The 17,607-nt window shown below is 41.3% G+C and overlaps 1 protein-coding gene across 4 annotated transcripts in view; it reads left to right on the plus strand.

Moving 5' to 3' along the window:
* The first annotated feature begins 2,382 nt into the window (after positions 1–2,382).
* The window catches only part of LOC133343436 (actin-binding LIM protein 1-like), a 91,120-nt gene continuing 75,895 nt past the window's right edge, over positions 2,383–17,607 (plus strand). Inside the window, exon 1 of one of the 4 annotated variants that reach the window (XM_061553043.1) lies at positions 2,383–2,546. In XM_061553043.1, coding sequence (XP_061409027.1) covers positions 2,534–2,546 — 13 coding nt within the window. In that variant the 5' untranslated portion in view covers positions 2,383–2,533. Of the gene's footprint in view, positions 2,547–8,763; positions 8,957–17,607 lie in introns of those variants that run through there. The other 3 variants (XM_061553049.1, XM_061553044.1, XM_061553050.1) reach the window with 3 other exon arrangements.

Here is a 17,607-nt window from a genome sequence, read left to right on the forward strand (position 1 = left end):
GGTATGCCACAAAAAAAATCAAGCCAGAAATAACAGGAATGGTATTCAAGGAATGTTGATTGCTGTAAGCTTCAGCAAGAAGATATAAGAATAGGTTTTTCCCCTTTTTTCTGGCAACAAAACTGAAACCTTTTTACAAGGAATCATGTCTGCATTAACCACAATACTTGCCGTCACAATACAAACAAAACATACTCTGATAATATATGCATTGTCCTTGAAACTGATTGCTCCACACCAGGAACAAAAGGCGTCCTCTGGTCTAACACAGTTTGAGACGAGGCTTAAAAGAAAGCTGTCTCTGGTGTGGACCAATCAGTTTCAAGGAACAATGCATATATTATCAAAGTATGTTTTTTTTTCATTCTGACCACAAGTGTTATGGTTAATGCAGACATAATTTCTTGTAAAAATGTTGCAGTTTTGTTTGCGAGAAAAAAGGGGAAAACCCTATTCTTATATTTTGGTACTGGGAACGGAGGTGCCGTGATGAAGATACAAGATATTGACTAAATCGTCAAATATGTGTAATAACAATGCAGCACAAGTGTTCTTGTAAATACGTTTGAATGTATTTTGACATTCTCACAAGGAGATATCTGTCGTATCACAAGACATTTGAAACAGTAATTAAATGGCAGTGAACTACATACCACTATTTGACTGTAATTTACACATAATGGGCCCTCGTGCAAAGGAATGAAATGGGTGCTTCCCCTTTGTTACTCTCTCTCCATCCTTGTAGCCCGGCGCAGTTGCACCACCTGCACACTTAACACTTGCTATACGACAGCTCGACAGCTGTGGACACACAGAGCTTGGTTTGCGTTACATCTTTCGTATTGCATTCGAAAAGCATCGGTCGAGTTTATAATTGTGTGTTGAGCTTGGAAATCCATTCGATGGCATCTGGGCGATGGATTAAATTCGTACCACCTGGGCAATTGTCGGTGATGTGTGTGATGGATTGCACGCTTCAGTTAAGCAATTTCATAATTCCCCACTTACGTAGGAGCTTACCGCACCGTCTGTGCGTACGGGAGTTCTAACACGACGAAGTGCAATCCAGTTTTTTCCGAGATAAGGAGAAGCCAAGTCAAGTATCTTGCTGCGTCTTAGTGTGTTGCCATGTTGCGCTGAGAATGTGGTCGCGACGCTGCTGGGGTTGGTGGTGATGATGGTAGTGGTGCCGATCGTGGTGGTAATAATGGTGTTGCATGGTGATGATGATGGTCGTGATAATCGTGGTGGTGATGATCGTGCTGCTGCTGGTATTGATGATGAGGATGGTGGTGGTGTTGATGGTAGTGGTGATGATGTTCGTGGTGATGGTGATGATGATGCTGGTTGTGATGGTGATCTTGCTGATGTTAATGACGATGGTGGTGGTGTTGATTGCAGTGGTAGTGATGCCCGTGGTGGTGATGATGTTCGTGGTGATGGTGATGATGACGCTGGTTGTGATGGTGATCTTGCTGATGTTATGATGAGGGTGGTGGTGGTGTTGATTGCAGTGGTGTTGATGGTAGTGGTGATGCTGGTTGTGGTGATGGTGATGATGACGCTGGTTGTGGTGATCTTGCTGATGTTAATGATGAGGGTGGTGGTGGTGGTATTGATTGCGGTGGTGGTGATGATGGTCGTGGTGGTGATAATCTTCGTGGTGATGGTGATGATGACGCTGGTTTGTAATGGTGATCTTGCTGATGTTAATGATGAGGGTGGTGGTGGTGTTGATTGCGGTGGTGATGATGGTCGTGGTGGTGATGATGTTCGTGGTGATGGTGATGATGACGCTGGTTGTGGTGGTGATCTTGCTGATGTGAATGATGAGGGTGGTGGTGGTGATGATGGTCGTGGTGATGATGGTCGTGGTGGTGATGGTCGTGGTGATGATGGTCGTGGTGGTGATGTTGGTTTTGGTGATGGTGATGATGACGCTAGCTGTGGTGATCTTGCTGATGTTAATGATGAGGGTGGTGGTGGTGTTGATTGCAGTGGTGATGATGGTCGTCGTGATGATGGTCGTGGTGATGATGGTCGTGGTGATGATGACGCTGGGTGTGGTGGTGATCTTGCTGATGTTAATGACGATGGTGGTGGTGGTGGTGATGTTGATTGCAGTGGTGATGTTGATTGCAGTGGTGACGATGGTCGTGGTGGTGATGCTGGTTGTGGTGATGTTGATTGCAGTGGTGGCGATGGTCGTGGTGGTGATGCTGGTTGTGGTGATGCCCGTGCTGCTGGTGCTGACTGACGATGGCTGCTGGTGGCTCGTGATCGTGCCGGTGGCGTGCTTCTCTCGTCGTGTCCGCGAGAGGGCACTGCGTCTTCACCGACATCGCGCTGGGGGCGGGATCGAGCTCTCGGGGTTCGGCATTCCGGTCATGACGGCTGCTGTGCGACAAACGCAGCGCCAAGGACGGATTCGCAGGCTCCGACAGTCACAGGCTCGCAGCCCAGCCCAGCAAAAGCGAAGAAGAAGCGTTGCCCACCGCACGTGTTCCGGAAAGACACACAACGTCGCCTGACCATGAGCACCATCGGTGAGCATCTACTTCTATTTGGCGTTCGTGAGCTTACGTGGCTTTGTTTAAAAACGTGCGTGCGATGATGATGTGTGTGTGTGGTTTTAGTGGCACGAGTTTGGAGAATGGATGATGGTACTCTGAGCAATCTCTGCGCATTGCATATTCGCACACGCGCCAGTAATTGCCACCGGCTCTGCGTGTGATGACTTCCGACTGGTGTTTTCGCTTGTACCCGTGACACTTTGTTTTTCTGTGTGTGTATATTGTGTTCATCCAGCAGTGAGTGGCTTCTTCTAGCCTCCTTTTGGTACGGCAAAGATGGGAAAACACCCATACAATTTTGAATGTTAAGGGTTTTCAACCAATCCACCCAGTGGATTGACAATGGGTGATGATGATGATGGCGATTGTATCGTGAGCGTGTAGTGTATTGTTGATGTGGATTAAGTCTCTGAGAACGCGGTGATGTTAATGATTTAAAACAATTGACAAACAGAACGGCTCTTAACTGCGGTGATATGGGGGATAGATCAACACCGATCCTATTATCCGCGAATTTGCTCCATTTATCCGCAAACATAGACCACGGATAATGGAATGAATTTCATATTCAACTTATCGGCGAACACATTCACGAACGATATTCAGGATGAAAAAGCGGTAGTTAATTACGGATAATACGAAGAATATATCCGTGGATAATTGGAGTTTTCTCGAATCCTACAGTTCTCGTTGATAATTTTTTTGCGGCGAAGAGGGTCACGGATAAGAGGAGTTTCTCCTGTTAGTGCTGTGCGTTTGAAAAATCTGCACCATAGATGGTTCCCTGTGTTGATGTGCCCATTGTGGACAATTCTGCACATAGATACACTATTTATTCAGAGTAAACATTGCTTGGAGTCCTTTTTCTCATTTGCAGGCTGTCACGCAACATTCTCTGTTCTCAATGATCTCATCCTTATTTGTCTGGCCAACATGCAACCTAATGCCTTATTTGTGCTGTGGAACAGAGGAGTGCTGTGAAACAGGATAAACAGCATGAACAGCATCACCATCATCAGCAGTGATGTATATCCACTGCTGAATGAAGGGCCCTTTTCCAAGCCGTGGGCTATCTCTCCCGGTCTTCTGCTGCTGCGACAGCCTCTATGGAGTTCTTGTACACGAGATGATTTCATCACTCCATCTCCCATCATAGACGCTCTCTTCGGCGTGTTCTCTTCTTTAAACTGCCACTCCTTCATTAGTATCGACCACCGGTCACCATTCCTGACAGCGACGAGTCCTGCCAAATGGGGCCGTCCATAAATGACGTCACACACCGAGGGGGGAGAGGGGGTCGGGCATTTGTGACGATGTGTGACGAGGGGGGGGGGGGGTTTGAGAAATGTGACGTCACATCATAATGCGCAACTTTAAATAAATATAGACGACACGTTCTACTTAATTAAATAGACTTTTTAATAAATGTTTTCTCATACAACATCAGAGTGCAGCGCCACATTAAATTCGCACTACAATGACAATAGTTTAAAGCGATTTGAAGCATGTTTTTTTTTGTAGGGGGAGGGCAGAGCTTTGTGACGTCATCGTTGAGGGGGGTCTGACTTTTTGTGACGCCGTGTGACGAAGGGGGGGGGGGGTCAAAAATCGTCCAAAATCGCGTGACGTCATTTATGGACGGCCCCAAAGCCCACTTTTCTGAACTGTCAATATATCTAATTTGCACATGAACCTTATGGCGGGACCCCGGGGTCCCATAAGCCCCCGGCTGTCGCATAAACTGCGTTGCGACGTGATTTTATGTCTGTTGAAGGCGAACGACACGGCAATCCATTCCTCTCGAGGAGCTCTACACGATGCGCTAATCAAAGTTTCAAAGTTTTGTTTCTTCTGCGTATTCGTCCTCGCTGCTGCACTTGGGCGTGACATCACAACAGAATGATCCGCGCCAGGCGGGTCACGGCGTTTATGTGCGCGGTGGGACGGAGTCGCCAAAATGTAATTTATTAATGACGATTTTGACTTATGTTTATTCAGGACCACATGGTCCCACCATAAGGTTCATTTGTGTTCTATACGCAAATGTCTCTTGTCTGGCAGTGTCATTCCAAGCATGCATCTATTCACGCTTCTTTGTGCGTTCTCATTTGTTCATTTTTTTATGTCCATGTTTTGGATCCATATATTATATCATGGATAATACACACGGATGAAATTTGTTCGTATCTCTTAAAAATAAATATCTATCATTTCCTGCAGTTAAGTGCAATTTTGTGTTATACTGACTAAATTATATAAACAGCAAATCTGCAATGGCTAATCTGCAATGGCTATATTTTCAGAATAGAAAAAACATTTTAATGTCTCCTGTCTCCTTTTCTGAGTCTCCTAATACTGCGTTTTATGGTACTTGTCCATGCACTCTCAATGTAGCTGTTCCATTATTGTTAATTTGATTATGGTTTTTATATTCTCAATGGCCTTGGGTTGTGAGAGCTTTAATGACTGCATCAATATCCAGAAGTCAAGTGCCTTTTCATTGTTTACAAAGGAAAACAATGTAAATACGATGAGCTGGTCCACAGCTGAATAATTTGAATGCTCTCCGATGTGCGTTCTGGTTGTACCGTGTGTTGTTCGGGGTGATGTCCTACGTTTTGCTCCACGTGCTGGGAGTCTTTACAGGAATTGAAGCTCTCCAGAAAGTTTCTGAAGAAGCTCCCAGCACATGAAGCAAAACGTCAGGCATTGTAGCGAACAACACTTGTGGTCCAACTTGAAATGGATTAGAAAAAGCGATACAGCATAAACGCGAAAACCTACGCTGTAGTAAATCCCGTACTTTTGTTCGCAAACCAATTCTTTCTCACCTGGTGGTACTTAGTAGAAAAAATGTAAAGGACCTTTTACAAATGCACGAGTAATAGGGGCTATAGTTTCGGTTAAAATAGCGAGTTTTTTCGTGCATTTAAATCCCATTTTTAAAACGTCTTTGCCTTTCATTTGCCAATTACTGAAGTCAACTGTCCATCTATTTAATTAATCTCTAAAGACATTTAAGCCCCTATAATGTCATTACTCAGAAGCGTCAATCATAAATATGGTTTAGTGATTGCTTAACCTTGAAGGCACCAGTTGTAGGTATAGTGATGCTTGAGAAAGTTCATGTAACTCAGCTGCTTGGGTCCCAGGTGAAAGCTCATTGAGACAAAAAGTAAGCAGTGTAATTAAATTGAAGCTGGTCCAAGCCAATTGTAAACAATTATGTAACGGGGGAAATGTCACCATTCTGCATTCTTTCATACTTTGTGATCTTTTTTTCACTTGCTTGGCTGCACGACGATGCTCATGCACCGTGTGTAATATGCATGCTATGTGATTCGCATAGCATGCCATTGTGTGTGTCATGACAACTGCAGTATGTGGAAAGAAATGCATGCTGGTGGGCAAATTGTACATTGGCCTACGGTAATACTGTAATTGCTTTTTACACGTCTTCAATGAACAAGCTAAAGTCTCCCAATCTTACAACAAAGCAACATTGCTAAACGTTTGTGGAAATGTCATAATTGTAATACTGCATGGGTTTGTACATGTGCAGGCCTTTTGATGACGGCCTGACATTGCTGTGTAGGTTGTGCGGGTTGTTTGACCCATACTTCACCATGCTGAACAGTTTTGGTGTAAGCGGGGAGCATAAATGTGGAGCATGGTATAGTACAACAATGATTTCGATTTAAAGCTTTCGTGACTGCAGGGATTCATATTCTTGGATCTTTCGGTAAAGTCACGTAGACAGCTCCAACAGAGGACGGCTGCTTGTGTTGTGGCCAAAACGTCGTGAGAATTGTGTTATGTTTTATTTTTATTATTTATTATTTCTCTTCTATGTGACTTTACCGAAAGATCCAAGAACACAACAATGATCTTTTTTTGATATTGCTCTGCTGACAATATGGTTTTGCAGCAGCCCATGTGACATCCATCAAAGCACTATCACAACCTTGCTTGGCGTCTGAGATTTGTCAAGACTGAGCGCATTCACGTTGACTTGGTCATAAGTGCATACGTTTAGGCAATATACATTGTAATTTTACGAACATAATTACTTGCATACTCTGGGTCGTGCACTCAAACATTCATAAAAACAAGCTCGTATTTGTTCAAATACTACTCCCGAGTTAAACGCATACAGGTAGGATAGAAAACGTTCAAGATCAGGTGATGCTGCGGCTGCGTTATGGTGTAAATACAAACTAAATACATGTGTATTTGAGACTGAGCACATCAAGGTGACATCGTGTGTAGAGGGAGACCCGTTTCACTGACGTCACGGCTCACACTGCCTTGTCATGTCTGGGATTCCTTGCTTGGGATGTGCGCAGTGCTGCCGGGTGGCGCTGAATCTCAAGCACTGCGGAATGTTCGTTGTTTTGGGCCAATCGGCTGTGTTCTCACGCGAGTTGTGATGCAAACTATATATTTTAAATGCGCACAATTTCATGCGGTTTGCAAACTTTACACCTTCGCCACCTAATCTCTAACAATTGAGGTTAACCCTTCTGCTCGAATGTTGAACCGCTGAATGTTAACACCGTAGCTGTGGTTATTAGATTATGTTTAACTCATGCTGTGCGCCTGAACATTTACCAGCAACTCTCTGGTGTGTTTTTGGGTTGCACTGAGTTTTGTTCGACATGATGTCCAACATTTTTTTTCCAATGTGCTTCTGTTCCTGAAGAAGCTCCCAAAACACGGAGAAAAACGTCAAACGTTATGCTGGACAACAGGCGGTAAAACCCAAAAACACATCGGGGAATGTATACGGCACAACTGCGAAAACCTCTTAAGAAATATATTTACGAACACAATTATTACTTTAGTCTCGTAAACACACTTATTGTTATTATGAGTTTCCCTCATGTCCATTAACATGTATCCAGCATGTTTATATTGTATTCTCTGCACCTTTATATTACACAGCACCAAATTGGGATTCAAACTGTGGGTCAGTTGAGGCAAGAAAGTAATCTCTTTGAATACAGCGGCTCTGATTGACACATTATGTCCAGTTAATTCCTAAGCAAATATACAGGATGTCTGTATCAGAAGCATTCCAAACAATCACACCTGAGATGTTGGCAAGCACCTGGGACTCTAAAATCTAGATAAGATGTTTGTCGCCAACAGACATGGGTGGGTTAGAGTGATAACTCGTATGTTAAAACTTCACAATACCAAGCGTGTATAGTTGTATAAACTAAGCTCAATCTGCTGTCTTATTAATAATGGATGATACCTTTATGGGCAGCGTGTAAATGAAAGCAGCTGTAATTCCGACTCCACTCCTCTCAAAGCACCAAGCCATCAACCCCCCACGCACTACAACCCCCACATGCCCTTGATCTTCCAAATGTCTTGCTTTCTCCTGTCTCAACTGCCTAGACTTGTACCTTCCCATGTTTGAGCTCAGTAGATCTGGCAGGTAGTATATTAATTTATCAAAGGGGTCTACCTAATCTCCATCTGCATTGACTTTGAATTGTTGGTGTAAATTTAACCTGGGGAATATGATCAGGTGGATGACTGAGATGCCCTTGTGTTGTGCTATCAACTAACAAAGCTGCAGGCAACACACAAATGTGACATTTTGCCATGTCATCTTTCCCGTAGGCATTAGGAACCCAGCGGTCATTGTATGAACATTAAAAGATGACTGTGTCCTCTACAATAGCGAGCCTGTGTAATCTGGACTAATCCACCAAACAAAGCAGCATAGTGATCCATTATATTCAGTTTGTTTTGGGTGATGGCTGTTTTTGCAACACTGCTGTTCCATCTATTAGCCCGTGGGAATGCGATTATTCAAGTTCGTAATGTGAATGTCAAATTTAGCATGATACATATTCATAAATAAAATTTTCGCTATTTACAAATTATGCATGATGTGTAGAAGGTGCTGTTATATAATGAACATCACTCCACGTTCTAGGCTTGGTAGAGCCTTTACATTCAATGTGTAAGATCTACTTTTTGACATAACTCAAAATGAGATGTTAAAATGTCCTAAAACATTCATATGCAAATGTGGATCAAGTGTCTGCGTCCACAGCACAAAGCCTGTCTTCATAGTAGGCTCTTAGTTAAATGTCGGCTAACATCAAAGTGGTAGGGCCCCCTGGCTGCTCGTGAAAAATGGTCTCTTCCACAGCCACACCAGCCACAGAAAAGGTGCGGTTCAGTCATACAGTGCCCCTGCATAGGAGAGCGATGGTGAAATCCTAATAGGGGCCACTGCATTTGTGTGCCGGTGTGAGAGGTGCCACCGCTCACTCTCGGGGTTTGATGGACAGGGCCTTCGTCCGTCTCCTAATGGGATGCCAAAGAGGGCATTAACGCAAAGCCAGCTGACACAATGCAAGGTACCGGAGTCGTGATGCTGTTTTTAATTCGACCGTCTTTGTATGGTGACCGCTGACCAGAATGGTTGTTTTTAGGAAGCAAGTAATTATCAAACTTATTTAGCTATTTTTGTTGTTTGTGAAATGAAATTAATTATAGAAAAGTAACCAACTAATTCTAAAGTATGTTTTTAATATATTCTGTAGTAGACTGTTTTTGCTGTAGTTTTTTTGTAAACAAAAATTGTATTCATGTTTACATCAACACAATCATAGATGCACTATTTAGTTGTAAAACTGCAAATGTGTTTGTAATTCAGCATACTTATCCAGTAACTTTACGAGCTAACATTAAAATTCCTCTTTAATTGTAGTTAACGTTTTGCTGTTGGGGTGTATTTTTATGTGATACTGCAGTGTTTGTGTCTGGGACCTATGGAAAGCTTTTTGGCTCTTTGTAGAATAGCATCCAAATACAAGTCCTTGACTTAGATGGCAATTTCTTTGTCTTGGTAATTTTTTGCTTAGAAATGTTCTTTCCCTTCGTAAAAGTTGATAGTTTGCTAGCTTCATCAACTTGCATATCTATAGATATTTGTCAATCTATGGCATGATGAAAACCTCCCTCCCATGCTGTGTGGGTCATGGGGTTGTTTGACCGTACTTAACCAAAGTGGTCAGTGCAGGTTGGTGAAGGAGAGGGCTTAGAACCAGTTCAGATATCACTCCAATATTCAACTTAGAAAGCCAGACGTTGGCTCCCGTGAGCTTGTGCATGTACCCATCAATATACTTAACATTTGTCCTTCATATAAAATATATAAAGAAGTATTTTTTACACAACACATTGGCTCCACAGCCTTCTGGAAATGCATAACTTCAGCAGAATGTATAGTAATGCAATTGCTTAGCTTGGGTAATTAAGTATTGGAATTAAGTTAGAGTAATTAAGTTTCAAAAATAATGTACAGTGTCCTGTACATTGTGTTTTCCTGAGCATATTGCTTTATGCAGTACGACATTCAGAAGAACTACGCCTTGTTTGAGTTTACAACGTATGACCACAGCACCTCATGTTTCACCATCTGCACAACTGGATGCCAGCTTGGAATTCTTTAGTTTGTTTATTCGTGGAAGCTAGTGGTTAAACTTTGACTCGTGACCTTCTGAACCTAACTATTTCAAAGAACCTTCCTGAAGCACATAAAAAAGGGTGTCACTAGGTTTATGGAAATGAGAGGGACTTAATTCAGCCATATGTCATTTAATTTCAGAGTAATTGGCCCACGCCATTAGAGGGTTCACTGTCATTGATTGGATGGCTTCAGCATAAATTGGTAGGACTTCCACCCCATTCTATCCAATGACACCACTGGGACCTGAATAGCATTTGTCAAAAACACACAAACCTTTTCAATTAAAATTTAAATAATGTAACCCTCTCATTCTTTATGTACTATCATTTATATTATAGGTTCCATGAAATTCTATTAAACATTCTCAACACATTTGGGGTAATCCTCCTTTTCACTCCTAAAATCAGTATGTTATTTTAATAATTCAGTCACGAGAGGGTTAATAATTTTTATTGCAGGACGGCCTTTCTATTTGTGCGTTATTCTTATATGGAAATCGAATTTCCTTGCCAATAAACACATAATGCGCTGCAGCTGGATTCTGCAGATGTACCATTGTTTACTTTATGTTTTTTGGCTCACCGTTTGAAAAAATGTCTACTTTTATGGTGAATTATTTCATGAAAAATTCCAGGCTAAACCATTCCAAATGTTTCCGTGGTGTTCTTTGGATTTGAATGTATGAACATTTACTGGCATAGAATGAACATGAATAATTCAATTATGCATTGCAATCAGAGATGGACTAGGTCTTGCTGGTATCTCTGTTCGTAACTGAACCTTTATCCCAGATTCCTTGGAGCCTGACTGCATTATTAATTGGGCATGTTTTGTATGATTGCCAATTACATGTTTACCCACTTTACCTTTTGATACTTTTAGCGAAGCGTTTAGACATTCATTAAATATTCTTCTACCCTTATGTTTGATCTCACGTTTTACGATTCAAACGATTAGTGGTGTTTGTGTTGTGTACATACTTCACAGAGTATTTGGTCTTCATTGAATTAGCACCGCATTTGCCCCGCTATTTCCATATTTCGCATTGCTATAACACAATACGATACGGACGGATTTCAAATGGATCAACACTTATACAATTTACGAAGATACACGTACTGATATTTCCTGTCGTGGAAGCTTGCCAACACAGATTTATACCTTAGCACGGTTGTTTTGGGTAGCCGGTATGTTTCGTTTTCAGAGAATCTCTAACCACGGTGGGCTTTAAATTACATTGTCAATGTTGACTAACAGTCAGCTATGAGGACGAAAGGTCAACGAATGAACATTTCAATGTAAAGCCTGCTTGCTGCTTTAGTGGCGGGTGGGGGGTTATCCAGTCCATGTTCTGTCTGGTTTTTTGTTGTTTAACCTGTGAAAAAATGCATGACGCAGTGTGGAAAGATCATAGTTTGTGCTATTTGCTGATGAGTGACAATGTCAGTCATGCGTTTGTGAGAAATGTTCTTTTGGAAAGGGAGCTTGTGACTTTGTACATAGTTACACGTACAGCAGAAATGTACCGCATGTTTCATTGCGTTATACAGCACCCTCTTTTGGTAATTGTGGGTATAAATTCCTTATAGTGGTTCATTCCACCATGACAACCAAATTCATTCTCCGGGGATGAGTACGGGATATATAGTATTTATGTGCGATGCAGGACAGATTTAGCATCATTAATATTGCGGTCCATGCAGTATGTATTATGTTTTCCATTTACTATGTAGATTGTAGCGTTAAATTTGAATTTACTTGAATAAAAATGAAATTTGATTTGTTTTTGTATTGACACCACTGAAATTGAAACTTATTTTGTGGTGTTATTTCAACTTAATTGTGCTTAAAAACATTATTTTTGTTACAGCCTTTATGTTTATCGGGACTGCTGCTGTGCCTCCGTTGTGCTGGTTAAAGTCGGCTTAAGCTTTCATGATGTTGTCCTGCCGTGCCTAACTTGTCCAGGTGTATTCGAGCTTGGATAATGTTCTTAAGGTTCTGTGTTTAGTTACTGTATTGTGCATTTCTGCGAACACCATTGGTTGTGCAGTTGCCTTCTAAATAACAGCGGTACGTTCGGACTCTTAACTACGGTGATGTGCGGGATGCACATCACACATCCTATTATCCATGATGTTACACAGTATGTGCAAATGTACTCCACTTATCTTTTCGGGAAAAAAATAGCTGCATAATTGTGGGTAATAAGCTCAGACTACTTCACCGTGTGGTGACTCTTATCCGCTAAAAATCTACAGAGGAGGGGATAAACAGCAAACAATCTTGGATAATAGGCAGAAAAGAGCCGCAGATAATGAGTTTTCGCAGACCATGCACACATCATAAAAGTCATGGATGGATAAGAGCACTTATACGCTTGCTTTTTCTCATATTTTTCATTGCAGGTCTGTATTTCACTCTACTTTAGTTTGATTCACGTGAATAGAGACCATCTTTGTTCGGAAATGTCAGCTTATTCAAAGAATACTATTACCGTCGCACAGGATACGGCTACAAAGCCGTGTGTCATTGCAACTACTTGGCACAAGTTTGTGTGTTTGCTTTACCCGACTTCACCTCTTCCGAGTTTACAGTAAAATAAAGTATAAATTGTCATATTGACCTGTTATTTTTGCTTATTTTATAGTCGCTGTTTTACGTAACAAACACAATCCGTTACAAGAATTGTGTGTGGATGTGAATTGCTGTAACTGAAACTCCCACTGAAATATGATGCAGCAGCACTGGGTATGTTATAAAATGTAACTGTTGCAGATAGGTGGCGCTATTGAGTAATTCTAGACACTTTTACAAGCTTAGATGTATTTATCTTGGATTTTTTATAAATACAATAAAACCTTGGATTGCGAGCATAATTCGTTCTGGAAACGTGTTTGTAATCTAAAGCACTCGTATATCAAAGCACTCGTATATCAGTTGTGATCACGTGACGCTCGGCAGACAAAGCGTATACACGTGCTACTCGTATTGCAAGACCTCGCTCGTTTATCAAATTAATATTTATTTTAAAAATGTGCTCGTCTTGCAAAACACTCGCAGACCAAGTTACTCGCAATCCAAGGTTTTACTGTACATGCATTGTACAGTAAAAGGTAAATGTGCAGCCCTATAAATGTTTGCCCGAACCACTATTGCACGTTAGCCAGACGTCTTGGAAGCGATGGGAGTACACCCATTCTTTATCACACCACATGCAACTTGCTGATGGACTATTTGCTACTATAATGAGCCAAGAATGTCTGTGTGTCCCGCGTGTGACGTCACTCCACGTCGGCCAGCCCCCCTCATTAATAATCATGAACAGGTGACGTCCTCCATATGGATCCCCTCCTCATTAATAATCCTGAGCGGGTGACATCACTCCACATGTAGCACCCCACCCTCATTAATAATCATGAGCAGGTGACATCACTGCACATTGAGCAGCCCCCACATTAATAATCATGAAGAGGTGACGTCTTCCCAAGTGGACACCCCCCCCCCAACATTAATATTAATTAGCTGGTGACGTCACTCCACATGGGGGGGGGGGGCGAGGCGCCTCCTCCCCCCTCCTCGACGTCAACTTACAACCCTCACTACGAAGGCAGAACCCTCACGTCACGTGATCTCCGTAACGCTGTTGAGACATCGAAGTAAAAAGGACGTCATGATGAACAAGGGATTATAACCTTACAATTAAATAAGTCTGTGTCACCGCTGCCTTACAAATTACACACGAATTGATGCAATGAATATCACGTCGCGGTCTGCTTTTCGCTTGCAAGTTTCAGATTTGCTGAAATATACCCGTCGTCCTTGGACGGGCAAAAGGGTAGTCTCTAGTATTGTAAGATGTGTGAAAACATCTGACAGTTGTCTCCGGGAATGGTTTAAGGGGTGTTTTTGTGAAAACAAGTGAAAGATCCTCAGCTGGATGGAAGCACATACGGCGAAACTCATCTTATCCATCTTGTTTGGGGTGGCATTCGTGGATCCTGTTAGTCACATTTTTCCTCACATTGTATTCTTATCCGTGCAGTTATGCGTGGATAAAAGGATTAAGAATTTAGCGGTTCCAGGGTACCACCACTACTGAGTAACTACTCCTGTTTGCTGTCCAGTGCAGATAAATGGAAGATGCGAAAATAATATGTAATGGTGCCATCATCCTCATTGCCACTTCTAAGTGATTCCTCCTATCCATGTGAAGACTCAGATAATAGGGTAAATATTCCTCCACTTTTGGCAATTTATTTATTTAAAAAACATGGATAATAAAATAAATTCTGCACGTAATAGGCATTCCCACGAATCGATTTTGAGTTGTGGATATAACATTATCCCAATATGTATAAGAGAAATATCACTGTACACTGTACAGTAACTATTCCAAAGTAAAAAAAACAATTGTAAACCTGTATTTTATTTCATAATTAATATATGAAAAACTCCACGTCTAAATATATTTTTTATACAATTACAGAGGCAAATTTCAGGTTCTTCCGTGAATATTAAGGTACTCTATGTTTAAAACGTTAATGTATCGAAATAATGTCAAGTTTTACTGTGTATCTATTTTATATTGAGACTAATACTGAAGAGTACTTGTACTTCATTACGTTACTGTTCAGAGCACTTGCAGTGATTGAATATGAAGGTTATTCAAGGTTAACCAGCACATTTTTGCCTTATGTATTCATGAAAGAATGAGAAAATCTAAAAAAAGCTTGCGAAGTGGTCTTGGGAAGAGTTGCCAACTCCTGTGCGTGAAGGGACATTGCAGCTGCGCAAAGCAGTCTGGGTCTTGTACTATGGGGCAGCTTTGTGTCGGTATTTTTTTAAAGAAATTGTCAAACCAAGTGAAATATATAGGATGTGAGCTGTACATTTTGGTTGTACAGTATGTGTCTGTCACGCATGAATGCACATGAATGGTGCAAAAAGTGTATAAGTGGGTGAGATTTGGTTGAAAGGTATGAGGGTGTGAATGCAGGTGTCGTAAAATCGTAGCGTAAATCTCCAAAATAATGATATGCTTTTGGCATTAAGACATTACAGCATGAATGGAACACATGTTTGAGTGGCTTCATAAAAAAAATAGAATTAGAAGGGCAGGTGAGCCTTGAAACCATCCAGGTTCAAACATCTAAACATAAAAAATTGCAGTACAATACATTGCAGTGCAGTCATTCATTTTATAGGTTGAACAAAAGGCATGACAGTTGCATAAAAACCCCGAGAATAACCTTGCTTTTTATTAATTCTGTTCACATATTAGTCAGCTAGATAATACACTTTTATATTCTTGCAATTCTGGATAAATAAATTGTCAAATAGTATTTTTTTATGATAATTGTTTTTTCACCCTTCTATCTGGCAACAAAACTGACACCTTTTTACAAGGAGTCATGTTTGCATAGACCGCAATACCTGCAGTCATAATACAAACAAAAGAACAGTTTTGTTGTCAGATAGAAGGGTAAAAAACCAATTATCATATTTTTACTGGCAAATGAGGTTCCCATAGAGTCTTTTTTTAATTACAGCCCTTTGTCAATACAGTGCACATACTTTACCACGCTGGTCAGGTTTGGGTTGGTGATGGTGATGCTGCCCAGGTCTGGTTCAGATATCACCAGCTACTAATTGCATTGTTAGCCATGGCTTGAAATAAAACTCATACCATTCGGATCATTTCGCACATCTCAAATCCACAGCGTCACAAGAATTCTGCGTATGTTGTTAATTGAAAAACACTTTTAGAAAATGCAATATGTGCTGTATTGCTAAATACCACATCACATGGAGTGTATGGGTACATATAGTCTTTGGCACAGTCAAGCCATTTTCCCCATAATAGTCCCCCCCCTTTTCTATAAGACAATTGTCGGTTGGTGCCTTGTTATGTTTGAGTTTCCTGCTTTTGTGATCTCAAACGAAACATCAGGATTTTCCCCGTCGTAAGATTGTGGCTTTTGTACCAACACAAGGACACCACGTCTCACTAACGTATGAAAACAAAACTCTGGAACTAAATTGGGCAACAGTTTGTTAGATGCGCCGTGGGGATCTCCTAATTACTTTGCTTTTTTGTCAGCAAAAGACATTTCACGGGGAGATGTTTTTGTATTAATGTCCTTGGGTCAGTTTTTTTTCCATCACGTCAGTGTGTAGTAACCCAACCCCATGTATTTCAACATGCTCTCTGTGGGGCTCTTTGGTACAGCGTTGAGTGACCAAATACCGTATGTGCAGTAGCGTTCTCAAATACAATGCACATGCCCGGGTTCTGTACAGTATTGCGTATTGCACTTCAGCGTTATTGTGGCGTCTTCATATTGTGTGTGTTTTCAAGATGTCCCCACAGGTGTGGCCATACATATGCATTGTTATTTATAAATATGCATAGCGTTTGCCCTGGGGTAACGATGATGTCCAACTATGCCATAATGCGTGCAATGTAAGGCTGGAATGATCCACGACTCTTCGTATAGTACCCTATTGCTATCACTAAACCTTGTGCTGGATATCTTATTGAAACTTCTCTGCTAAATGGTAATTAAAGTTCGACAACTGAAAGTGCTTTATTTTGAAGACTGAATTGATTATTAATACAGTACTGATGGGAATATCTCGCAAAAAACTGTGCACGTGGCAGATTAATGTCAAAGTGAAGGATGTCCGTGGTTTGTGTGTTTCAGCATAATTTAATTTATTTCAGAGCCCCAAGACGTGCCCTTACTGTGTCCTCTTGTGGGCATCCAATTCCATTTCATTATCCTGTACAGTGCTGCCTTTCTGCAATACATGGTGCACTCGCTTTGTGTTGAGAAATGTATGAATTCGCTTCGATATTGGGACCGTTCGGGGAATCTTACAAAGCACAAACATAGAAATGTAGTACCTTTCCTTACCATATCGAAATCATACAAATACTATTTACCATAATTATAGCACAATGTCATATCTCCACTGATACACACTACATGTTTATGCGTATCGAGTAGAGTATAACTCCTATTATCAGTGACCCTATTACTTGCTACTCCTATAGTCCTCAAGAGATGCATGGTCCGTGCAAACTGATCCGCAGCCGTATTCTTGCTGTTATCCGTGATTATCTGCAGATTTTCACGTACAAGTAGAGTATAATTCTAAACACCTAAGAATAAGTAGAGTATATTTACGGACAAGATGACATTTAAAGAATCTGCAATGTTCCTGCCCACATCACTGCGGATGAGTTCTGCTGTAGTATTTAGCTATAACAAAGGGTGCCCGAGTATTACTCTAGCTTATTTTTGATCTTGACAGAGTAACAATGGTCAGGTATAATCGTACCAGCAATTGCTTTTTATTTCATGTTATTGTTAGGGAGCATGTTTCTTAGTGGTAACGATGGTGATAGCAGGTAATATCTATTTGTACTGCTCGGAGTTGGCTCTTGATGCACTTTGTCGGGCAGCCCCTAACACATGTGGCTGTGGGATATTTTGAGAGCTACTGCTGCACTTGGCAGAGTAGGGGGTG

The sequence above is a fragment of the Lethenteron reissneri genome, chromosome 17 (assembly GCF_015708825.2).
Source record: "Lethenteron reissneri isolate LAM-NWPU_2019-01 chromosome 17, ASM1570882v1, whole genome shotgun sequence".
Taxonomy (NCBI): Eukaryota; Metazoa; Chordata; class Hyperoartia; order Petromyzontiformes; family Petromyzontidae; genus Lethenteron; species Lethenteron reissneri.